Source organism: Pseudonaja textilis, chromosome 2 (assembly GCF_049901715.1).
Source record: "Pseudonaja textilis isolate UNSWEBS1 chromosome 2, rPseTex1.2, whole genome shotgun sequence".
Lineage (NCBI taxonomy): Eukaryota > Metazoa > Chordata > Lepidosauria > Squamata > Elapidae > Pseudonaja > Pseudonaja textilis.
Window position 1 is genome coordinate 223995602 of NC_141991.1, and position 12631 is coordinate 224008232.

The 12631-nt window shown below is 33.6% G+C and overlaps 1 protein-coding gene across 1 annotated transcript in view; it reads left to right on the top strand.

Moving 5' to 3' along the window:
* FCHO2 (FCH and mu domain containing endocytic adaptor 2) overlaps positions 1-12631 on the top strand; it is a 71542-nt gene that overhangs the window by 25571 nt on the left and 33340 nt on the right. Inside the window, exons 8-11 of the mRNA XM_087927137.1 lie at positions 1554-1650; positions 8570-8614; positions 9587-9659; positions 11059-11083. Coding sequence (XP_087783263.1) covers positions 1554-1650; positions 8570-8614; positions 9587-9659; positions 11059-11083 — 240 coding nt within the window. The remainder of the gene's footprint in view (positions 1-1553; positions 1651-8569; positions 8615-9586; positions 9660-11058; positions 11084-12631) is intronic.

A 12631-nucleotide genomic window follows, 5' to 3' on the forward strand; every position in this document is an offset into this window, starting at 1 on the left:
TAGTGTATTATTTTTTTATCATATAATATAAAATATTTTAAATTTAAATATTTTTATATCTAGAAGGAGCAATTATTTTATCAATAAAAAATAGTAAAATATGAATAATACATTTTTCTCATAACATAATTAAATTTTTATATTTCTGGTTGTTTGCAATACTAGTGATTGCCTTTTGATTATATTTAGAGAACATCTGAGACAGAAACCAGCATGTGGTTCTTCCCTTTGGATCACTGAGAAATTTTCTATCCTCTCCTCCCCACCCCACCCATTATGTTTTGTCTCGTTTCCTATAATTGTGCACTTTAGAAAAAAATATTTACTTCATGCAGTATTGCTGCATTCTGTACATCAGAAAATTAATCCATGTTATTAAGAAGTCTTTTATTCTGTACAGATAAAGTAGAGATGTAGGAAATCACTGTAACAAAAAAGCTAGATAAAAACAAGTGATAAATTAGCTTATACCTCCTTAGTTCATAAATAACTAGATTTAAACCCATTATAAACATGGTAAATCTTAACAATATTTCATCTTCCTCCTATATTTATTTTTAATAAAAGGTGTCATTTTTATTCTGAATTGTTGTAGCAAGCATATGCAGAATTACATTATACTGGAATTATGCCAAAGGGAAAATAGGTTTAAATATTATTGAAAATGATAGACAAAAGGACTGTTCAAAAAATGAAAATATGGCATAAATAAACTTTCATCATACAATCATTCAAATATGGGAAATGAAGCTGCTGCCTCATATTAATTATAACACTACAGTGGCAAATCAGCGAAAACATATTTAACCCATATCTTAGTTAGCTAAATCAACCTTTCTAAATACTTGGGCCAAAAAATTACTTCTATCAAATGCTACAGCATTTTTAGAATTCTTAGAAGATCATTATGTCAAGAGAAAAGTTCCCAATCATTTAAAATATTCAAGAATACTTACAGAAATTGAAAAATGTAGACCTCCACAAAAGGAGAAATTAAAAAGGGTTATAAAGATGAAGAGAGAAATAACAACTGGAAAAAAAACCCTGTTTGAATTCAGTTAAACAGCAAGGATACAGAAAAAGATACAATATGGAGACCATCTCTCAAAGCTAGGACAGAAAACAAAAGTTAATGGTCAAAAGAAAAATAATATATTAAGAAAAAATGGACAGTGAAGTTGCCTGGCTCTGACTTTCACAGAGGCTGCAAGAAACAGAAGTCAAAATACCTTAAATTTAGAATATTGCAGAGACCATTTCTCTGAATAAATCCTTCATATTTGATTGCTATAACCTTTATAAGCTTGCCTGGGCTGCATTGAATGAAGAACTGTCCTGGGCTTCACATAAGTATATATAAAATATAGTTAATGTATCTAAGTAACATTTCCATTATTTTTTATATTTATTATTATCTTGTGGGGCTCCATTACTAGCTATCCAGGGCTGCATGCAACCAGGGTTGGACACACCTGCTTTCTCTTTCATGTTTAAGCTTCTGCAGTGTTAAAATTCCTCAGTAATCTTAAACTCAACTATTTTTTTCCTGAAAGGTCCAAGAAGAATTTATAAATAACATGGCAAACACAACAGTTGAAAGCTTGATACAAAAATTTGCTGAGTTAAAAGGCACAGGCAAAGACAGACCTGGTGAGTTTTTGTTTGTTTGTTTTTAATGAACCTATATCCAAGCCAGATAAAATTAACATTAACATTTAATTTAAAATTTCACTTTATATTCTTTAATTTAAACATATTTTGAGTCTGGAAATTAATGAATTCCTAAAATTTATTGTGTAGAAAAATAGACCCAAAGTATATCTTCCTTCCTTCCCCCCTCCCTCCCTCCCTGCACACATGAGATAGCACATAATCTCATAGAGGTTGTCTGATTTGCTTCAACAAAGATAGCCTTCAATTACTTGGTCCTCTACTTCAGGGGAATTATCTTGGTCTAGGTATTTGTAGGCTGGTCAGTTTTGGGATTGTGCCTGCCATGTGCATAGAAACAATCCAACATTTTCAGCATGCACTGGCACATGCTGTTTGATTGTTTATAGTGCTTATCAGAACTGTCCATTGTAGAAGATCTTCAGTATGAAGTTTTTAGCAGGTGGTATTTTGTGGTATTTTCCAGCAAAACCTCCCTCTGTGCTAAACAACTTTAGATTTATTAGTCATTACTGTATTGCGCTCAGTGCTGCCCTCAATTAAACTAAATCTGTCCAACCCAGAAGTACTCTGGCAGTGCTGTGGAAAAAGACTCCTCTTAGCCTATTCCCATAGTACAACCCTGAGAAGAAGATAGCTGAGGGGTTTCCAAAGCAGAGGAGGGGAAAACAACATGGTTGCTCTTAAAAACTGTATAAAAATAGGACTTCCGGTGGTGCTTTCCTTGTTCACGGACCGGAGACCACGATTGTGCTCAGCTTCGTTCCATGCTGTCTTGTCAGAGGGCCCTGAGCACCTGCTTTTGGGGCCAGGACCACCTTGTATGGGTGGTGAACAAGGGGGAGACCACCAGCTGGGTCGAGGGGAGCACATCTCCCCTCCCTGGCTAGGCATACTCCCTTCCAAAGGTGGGCTGTAGTGGTGATCAAATATGGCCAGCCTGAAGAGGAAGAGCTAACCAGCACAAAGATCATGGTGGAGCAGTGAAGAAGAGGACAGCGTGAAAATTGGGCTAACCAGACACGATATCTGGACATAAAGGTACCCCGGAATTAAGATTCTAAGAAATGTTTAGGAAAGATAGTAAAAGCGGTGACCAGAGAAAGTAGGGCGGGGGGATGGACAGATGAAAGGGGCTTTGAACTTTGAAAGGAGGAAGCCAGAAGAAAATACCTGTTCAAATTGGATAAATATATGATTTTGGCATTAAATAGACATAATTAAAGCTGAACTTGAACATGTCAAAAAAAAGAAAAAACACCACTAACTGGTATTTGGACTTATTGGATTTTTGAAATTTACCTAAATAGAGAAGAGAAAGTGGGGTGGGTGGGGGGTGGAATTTGGATATAACAGAGAGTGCCATCTAGTGGTAAAGGAAAATTTTCGTGATTCTAAAAAAAACGCCTGGCTCTTTTAAAAGTGGAATTTGATACAAAGTAAGAGAAACTTAGTTACAATAAAATAGAAACCTTGGAAAGTGAAAACACAGAACGTCAAAATAAAAGAAAGAAGCATGAAGAAATTACTCTGGGACTGTTTAGTGATCTTGGCATAAACTTAAATTTATGGATCTTGGAATATTTGATGAATCTGGGAAAAAACTTAGAGGAATAAATAAAAGCTGATCGTTGGAAATAAAGACGTTGGTCGAATTAAATTATTGTACAATCGGTTTGGACTTAAAGAGTAAAGAAAGAGATAAAGAAAATATAATAGAAGTATTTAAAAATGGCAGAACTATTTTTGGAATTAAAAATAGAACTAAGAAACATAAAAGAAATGCTACATGAAAGAGGTGAGTCGTGCTGCCTTGCCTTACAATCATTAGAAATGGCAGTTCTGGAATATGAAAAACAACGAGTGCCAGAAGGGGAAGAGTTGATTTAAAAAGAGGCCATCTACAACGAATAATTGGAGCAACGAATATTAAAGCGAAGGGGAAAAAGAATGGGAATTAAAACTTGGAGATTTGAGGAGGCAATTAAAAAGGGGAATGTTTTGAAAGCCAAACAAAGTAAAAGGAAACAGCAAAAAAGGGAATTACAGAAGAAAGCTTTAAAGGGGGAAGGGAATAAAAACTGGAGTAAGAAAAGGAGGGAAAAAATGAAGGAAAAAAGAAGTAATAAGAAAAAGAACCAGGAAGTAAAGAGATATGGAAATCGAACAAAAATGAAAAGAAATTGTTTATTTAAAAGACATAGAGTATATAATGGTTAGATAAGGATTAAGAAAGGGGATTCTGCAAGGTAATGTGGTGTATTATAAATGTATTTGAAGTAATAAATTACTTAGAAGGTAGGAAAATATAGACTTTTAGAACTGATGTTTTCTTGTTATTTGTTAAATTATGCATAGAGATAAATGGAATAAATGTGAAAAAGAAACTATAAGTGTATTAACTGTTTAATGAATTCAAGAATATAGTTGAAATGAATTATGAGAATTGTTGTAAAGAGATTAACATCAGTTTTTATGATTAATTGAATAGATTAATTTAATTGAAATTATTAATGATTTGATGTAACTGAAGGGAAAAGTGCCATGCGGAATCCAGTCTAAAATGCATATGTGTTACGTAGTTGTTAGGAGATCATTGTTATTAATTTTTAGGTGATAATTAAAAAGTCAATTATTATTGGGAATTAAAAAGGAATTAATTAAATGATGTATAAGGTAAAGGGGTGGTACACTAAAATTTGTGATTGTGGGGGGAAAATTTTGAATTTTTTGAATTAGGATGAAATTTTTGAAATGATAGAATATGCGATGAAATTGCAAACCTGGCAGATAAAAGTATAATGAATATGAAGATATGAGAATTATTTAAAGTAAAAAGAAATAGGTTAAGAAATGAATAGAAAATATATAAAATAAGTCTGAGAAAAGTATTTGAGAAAATTTATACAAAATGTGTAATGTAATGATAGGATATGAAATCAAATGTGAAAGATGAATATATAACTAAGGTCATGTTTGTATGGAAATGTGAAAACCTGGAATCATGATGTTCACTAAAAAAAGATGTTTTTGAAATGTGAAAAAACTAAAAAAAAACTTTTTCTAAAATAAACCTGTATAAAAATTGAATCAAATCAAATTGAATTGAATTCTTTATTGGCCAAGTGTGATTGGACACAAGGAATTTGTCTTTGGTGCATAAGCTCTCCGTGTACATAAAAGATATAAGTGATAAATCATGATCATCATGAATACATTCATTATGAATCATAAGATAACATGTAGTGATAGTCATAGGATACTTAAATAAGCAATCAACAAAAATCTAGGAAACTAAATAAAATATAGATTGTAATCAGTTTGGACCGGTTCAGCCGAACCCGTATTTCCAACAATCAGCTGGGCAGTGATCAGCTATGCCACTTGATTTAGATTAGTTAGAAAGCAGGAGATCGTTGGACTTACCTTCAAAATGCTTCTTTTTTCAGGCCCAGGAGGCTTCCCTGAGGCCCACTAGGCCAAAAACAGGGTGGGATGCTGCGAATGAAAAAAAAAAGAGAAAGAAAGAGGGAGGGAGCAAGGGAAGAAAGGGAGGGAGGAGAGAAAGAAAAAGAAAGAGGGAGGGAAGGAAAAAGGAGATGAAGGAAGGATCACAAATCTTGGCACGAGATGCAGCTTCAGAGCACAGCAATCCAGGGCTGGAAGGTACCTGGAGGTCATCTAGTCCAACCTCCTCCAGAAAGTGAGTTTCTGTCATTTTACACACCCCCAGTCACATGACCACGTAGCCATGCCCACCAAGCCACATCCACTGAACCAGTAGTAAACATTTAATCCTATCACTGAAAAGGAGATAGGTAATAGGAAGGATGAGAAGAATAATAGTAATTACAGTCTTAGTAAATAGTTTGACAGTTGTGTTGTGTTGTGGGAATTAGTTGTTTAGCACAGTGATGGCATGCGGAAAAAAACTGTCCTGTGTCTAGTTATTTCGGTGTGCAATAAAATAAAAACACTGCCAGTTAATTTATTATTGATTATCAAATTTAATCAAAGGTAGTGTCAACTTTCAAAATTTCATAAAAAATATGTCACATATATATCTCTGTATTATGTTGAGCTAGTGTCAACCAGTGGTGCGATTCAACTGGTGTAGCAACAAATTATTCATAGCTATCTTTTCCAATAACTAATTGTATAATGATTGTATGAATAATATATATTGAATACTTTTACAATTAGCAGTGGTTTGGGTTGTTATTTAGCAGTATTTCCTTTTCTTAACTTCAGTTTTCAATATTTGTATTGCATGTTAAATGTGAAGTGGCATGAGGAGTTAGTAACAGAAAGATTGTGCATGTGTTCATAATGCAAAATTAACCTTTGTGATTGAGCTTTTACATCTAAACACTAGGAACAGTCATTTGTTTTGACAGCAAAATTAATTGAGACTAAAACAGTTGAAATTCCACTTGTATCAAGCTGTTCATTAGGAATTGCACTCTGGCTTTAGTGCTGTCAAAAAAATAACTTGTTCAACTATGATTAAATAGCAGAATGATGGTCGGTCCACTGCATTTGAGAAAGAGGTTGAATAAATTTTCTACTGCAGAAACAATTCAAAAGTGACATGTTGCAAGAGGGATAGAATGTGCATTGATTTCCAGCTGAGCTGTCAACTGGCACTGAGCCAGACATGCAAAGCTTTGGGGTTTTGAAGCAGCGTGTGAGGCATATGTAGTTTTGAGAAAATTTGTCGTCCTTTCATGCATGACTTCCTACTGGGAGATGGGGGCAGGGAAGGGAATCTGTTGTTTTACTCCAAAACCAGCCATTCAGTTTTCTTACGTGTATGAAGAAGAAGTTTAGTACTTAGTTGTTTTTAAGTAGGAGTTGCTTTTGAAAATAGTCCTACAGATTGATATTTGTTAAATGTATTTCATTTTGATTTGTGATTGTTTAGAAAGCCTAATCTTTTTTTCTACTTTAATTATTGATGCATTTTAAGAATATTCAAGAATTGTTCACCAATTTTTTTTTTCAGCATTCATTGTTTTCTTTCATTTTCTATTTACATATTTGATACATGTTCTAACTGGTCTAATTTAAACTGAGTATTTTAATTGTATCAGTTGACCTGCCATGACCCCATTCTCAAACTGAACTGTTTCAGAGCTGGTACTGATTAAATGACAGGTGACTTATGAGATCTGTGAATTTTCAATATTTCTTATTGTTCTTTAGTGCTGAAAATTTCTGTTGTAAAACAAAACATACCATAAGAACGACAAAATAGAGTTGGCTTTGTCCCCATATTTAAAATAATTAGAAAGTTCCTATTTAGATGGATGGTGATAATGATGCTGATGGGTCAGTGACTTAATTTGTATTTGTTTATCCTATTGAACATTATAGTAAAGCCATCTAATTTTCACCATTTAAATTACAAACCTGCTTTTATTTATACATATGATTGAATTTAATGCATATAGAACTCAACTGGGGAATCAGTTTGGAGTTGTGTAAATTTATCTGAGCATTCAGTAGGTGGCAGCATGTGGCCAACCTTCTCTTTTCTTGGAAGCTAAGTAGAATTGGGTCTTTGAATGGAAGATTACCAAGGAATCTCAGGGCTGTAGATGATTCAGAAATAGGAAGAACATTCAGAAAAAGATGGTGTCCTTAGTTTTAATGCAAAAAAACAATATTGATCTGTCTATGTAGTCACCAAGAGTCAAGCTCAATTTGAAGAGTGTCTTTTATCTTTTTAAATCTTTACAGAATTACGTTTTCAATTACTCTTGTCAGCAGCCTAGCTATCTTAACTCTTTAAAAAAAGTTGAAATATATTATATAATATTCTTTTACATGTATATATAATGTCAGCAATAACTGTTATAAATGTATTAATTGTAGGGTGATTATACTTTTCTGTTGATTCAATGAAGTGAATTCTGGGGCTTCTCATAAGTACCAAGCAGAAAAAAATATTTCTTTTATCAGTCCCTACTGGGACTGATGATCTTAGGTTTTTGATGATAAAGTAGTGGATTGAACATTGAGACGTCTCCAAATTTGATGTTCCCCCTCTATCCCCTAATCTGAATCAGTGATGGAGATATTCAAGAGTACTGGCCTAAGACAGAGCCTTGGGGTACCCCACTGCATACTTCCCTCCGTGTAGATTCAATTCCTGAGGATTACATATTGAGTGCAGTTGGTCAGCCAATTATGAAGATATCTGGTTGTGATGCTATCTAATCCACATTTTTCTATTTTATCAAGTAGTAGGTTGTGGTCCACTTTATCAAATGCCTTACTGAAGTCCAAGTAAATTATACCCACAGCATTTCTTTGGTCCAATAATTTTGTCATTTTTTTCAAAGAATGCAGCAAGATTGGTCTGGATGATCTGTTTTTGACAAACCCATGTTGGCTTTTGGTTTGTTTGCCTAAGTGTTCGCAGATTTGTTGCTAGATTATCTTTTCCAGAATCTTCCTAGGCATTGATGTAAGACTGATAAGGTCTGTAGTTTCCTGGATCCACTTTCCCCCTTTTTTGAAAATGAGAATTACATTTTAAGATAATGCATGCCTGCATATATTAGGTTCCTTCCAACTCTGTTACTCTGTTCTGTTATTACCAAGATCTGGCTCAGGCTGTCTCTGAGATTTGTCCAGATTTTTGGTCTCTCTGTGGCCTTGATACAAGAGCTTGCATGTGTTTGGGTGAGTGTGGGTGGGTGTGCATGCGCGCATGCACATACAAGTGCTGTTTTTGATCATTTTAAATATGTCCTTCCTACAACCAGGAGTTCCTCTCCAAGGTAGCTATATGAATATCAGTATGCTATTTTGCATCTTATGGACAAGCAATAACATACTAATGCATAACACAAAATAATTAATTAAAGAGTAACATTTTTCTTGTTTTCAGGACTGATTGAATTTGAAGAATGTAATACAGCCAGTGCAGTTGAGGGTAAGTTTTTCTTCATTGTAAAAATGATTTAAAACATGTAAATGTTTTAACATCCAATATAGGTTCTTTTGGTAATAATTAGGAATAATCTGTTAAAATATTAAGTGAAATACCTAAAGAGGAACATATGTCTGTTTCGATTTGATAGGATCCATTGTGAGCCACAGGTTGCTTTGTATAGAAGCAACAAAAATATTCTCATAATTATTGTTTCTAAATAAGAAGCAAATAGCTTTTCAGCATTCCCATAAGTATATTCAGTTTTTATTTTTTTGCATCTGTCCTTTTCCCATTTTCCAACAAGTACAGAACACTTACTAGTTGTATTCTCTGGCTCTCCAGAGAATTACCTGTAAAAATTACCTGCAATTTTTTTTAGCATCCTGAGGTTCTCTGATGATTTATTATTGACTTAAAATCTGATCAACAATATGTTATTCACCTGACGAGGGGCTCCAGTCAGCCTAACTCAAAGCCTATTGATGTCACTTAACAGTTTCCCTCTGATCAGAACCAGGACAATATTGAGAGGGCTAATCTCCAGGCTAATCATGGGTTTTGATTCCCTGAAAATATTTACGAGCAAATATTAACAGGTGGGGATTGCACTGTGTTTGCCTGGATAAGTCGCCATTCAACTTGGCCAAGCAGAATTTAACTTGACAGATTTAATAAAGTAAAGATGTGTTACAGAAGTCATTTGAAATTTTAGGGGCTCATAGCAACCACAATGTTTGAGTACCCCGGATATAAGCAGAAATCTTGATTCAGAGCCATGTTTAAGATTAAAAACATTGAATGCTTTAATTTTAATGGATTAAGTAGCCCAATTTATTGGCAGTGCTTTTGTAATGACATATGGTAATCTCATGAAATAAATTACCTTCGTATTTGCTATACGTGTGCATTATTTCAATGTATGCTGAATAACATGTACTTTTTAATTTCTATCTAATAATAATTTACTTGCAGGAATAAAGCCAAGAAAAAGGAAGCATTTTGGATTGTCGGGGATTATTAAGAAGGAAAAAGATGTAGAATCTATGTAAGTATATTTCAAATAAAAATATAAAAAATAATGTTATAATAAAAGCACAAAAATTATTTTATAATTCTTACTGTAAAATGTCAAGAGCTACTTTTAAAGACTATTAGAAATAGTCCTTTATACTTATGTATATTCTTCTAAACTTGGAAAATTCAATTTTTGACAAGAGCATTAATGAATTAATTTCACACATATATTTTCTAAACATAGGCTTATATATTATTTTATGCAAAATCACTTTCCAGTTCAAATTATGTATATTCCCACAATAATCCACCTAGAGCTGAGAACTTTGTTTATGGGGCTCAAAATACATATTATATACATCCTAAAGAATGCAGTTAGTTGTCAAGGAGAAGAAAAGGGAATTTGTTTCCTAACTCATTTGTTTTATCTTAAGTTTTAATCATAACTCTATGTAGTAGTGATTATTGAAGTTTTTTAGGCATCTCTTAGCACTATATTACATTCCAATCTTCTTTTGTATTAGTGTAAGTGCCATTTTTAATTGATTTAACAGTGTCACTGCCAATATTGTAGTTCCAACAATAAAAGAAGCACATACTCTTTCCGAGCAATGTAAGATTAATCCACATGCCATTTTTATCCTGCATAAAATAATATTTGGATTAACTATATATGTTTTAAGTATCTTACCATTTTCTTAAATATAGTTACTAAATGGTTAAAAAAAGTGTCATCAAAATTATGGAATTCACTTGTCCAAGAGCCCCTATCCACTTACAACATAGAAAAATAGGAAATGGAACAATGTTAATGTCAGCAAATCCTCTCATATTTCATTACTAGATGATTTGTATCTGTAACTACTACACTAAGCATGCTATTGCCGTGTGTGTGTGTGTGTGTATGTTTTCTTAGGTTTTCGCGGGTACTTACATGTATGGCATTCAGCTTTATTCGGGTATTTTCCCACGTCATTGTAGTTGTGTTTTTAAAGTTGTAGCAATGTTTTGGCAGAATCTCATCTGCCATCATCAGGCTTCTGTATAGTGTTCATCTGTGAATCAGACTTTGACAGTTGTCTGACTCAGAGACGAACACACTACAGAAGCCTGATGATGGCAGATGAGATTCTGCCGAAACGTTGCTACAACTTTAAAAGCACAACTATAATGACGTGGGAAAATACCCAAACAAAGCTGAATACCATACAAACATACATACATACATACATACATACATACATACATACATCATTTTAAGAATTTTGACTGAAATTGATAGTCTAAACATTTTTATGACTAAATAAAATATACATTGATTCATTGACTTCTAGGATGATAGTAAGAGGTTATGTATATAGCAAGACAAAATTAGACAATACATATAAGTATAGCAATTTTCTGATTTATTGATGTGTGCTTTTTTACAGAGAATGTCAAGATGCAGATTCAGTAGTAAGTATATATGAATAATATGAGTGTTTGTGTATGTGTGTGTGTGTGTGTGTGTGTGTGTGAGAGAGAGAGAGAGAGAGAGAGAGAGAGAGAGAGAGAGAGAGAAAATGAATGAGTGAGTGAATGAATTAATGATGTTAATGGAGATTCTCAGTCATCTAGGTCATGATTGTCCCAAAGAGTGCTTTTTCAAGAGGCAACCAGACTTTCTGGTTTTTCTTTGAAGACGTTTCACTTGTCATCCAAGAAGCTTCTTCAGAGCGAAATACCTTCAGGAAAAAAAAACCACCAGTTGCGTCTTGAAAAAGCACCTTTGGTATATATGAATAATGTTACAGTTTCAAGCAAGTGCCAGTTTTATCATCCATTTTCTTTCTAATTATTTTTGGCTATTTATCAGAATTTAACCTAAGATGGCAGAAAAGCAGAATTTTCTGCATCAACATTAGAGTTACTGCTCAAAGTTACTAGAGGGGGATATACAGCCAATCTTTGAAGTTGCAGCCATTGCAGTGTCCCCAAGATCCCCTGATTGCGATTCAGGCAATTGGCAACTTCAGGCAATTACAACTACAAGTGTTACAGCATCCTCAGTCATGTGATCATCATTTGCAATAAGCAGAGTCATGTACACTTACAGCCGTATAAAGGCTCCTGCTGCTTTTTGTCCCTGAGCAGCATGAGGACGTGTACTTCATAGCGCCTGACCACCGATATTCTGTAGCACTCGCTTGTGGAATTCACCAGCCCATGGCATCCACCTGCCTGCCCATACTTGGTTGTGTGGATCCGCCATGTAGCTCTCACCAACTGACCTGTTGCCCAGGACACAATTTCAGCTATGGAGGGACAGAGTTTTAGGGTTGTAAGCAGGTACGTATGGATTCTCATACCATGTCATGGTCATGTAAGGTCCTCAGTTAATAATCTATCTGGTTCCCACTTAATGGCAATCGGGACTGCTGGGATTGCCATTGCTATGCAATATGATCACATGTCTTTTGCTTTATGAAGGCAATTCTGATCACAATTATCATTGTTAAATTATATATACCTAGAATGTCCAGAAAAATTGTAGGCAAAACTATTTTTGGTCTAATTATAAATAATAATAATAATATTCTAATTACTATTAAAATAATAAAACTTTCTTTATGAAAAATTAATGGATTTGATTTTTATTTAAGCAATAATACAATATTAAAAATGAAAATTATCTTTAAGGTTTATTTGAACAGAATGATTTTTGCATGGCTTTGATGGAACTTTATTGGATATACAGTATCTAGTTCTCCTGTTAAAACTAGAATTATGTCATTCATGTAGTTACTGGTTTGACAACTGTTATAATCTATAACTTAGATTAACCTATAATATTTATTTTTTTATCTGGATGTTTCACTACTCCTTGTTTAATAATTAGTAAACAAATTCATGCATTTATCTGTTCAGTAAGCTTTTTATTTTATTATTTCCCATGTATCCCACTAGATTAATTCTGTATCAGTTTCAGAATATAAAAACAATTTTCTATATCATTTTATATCA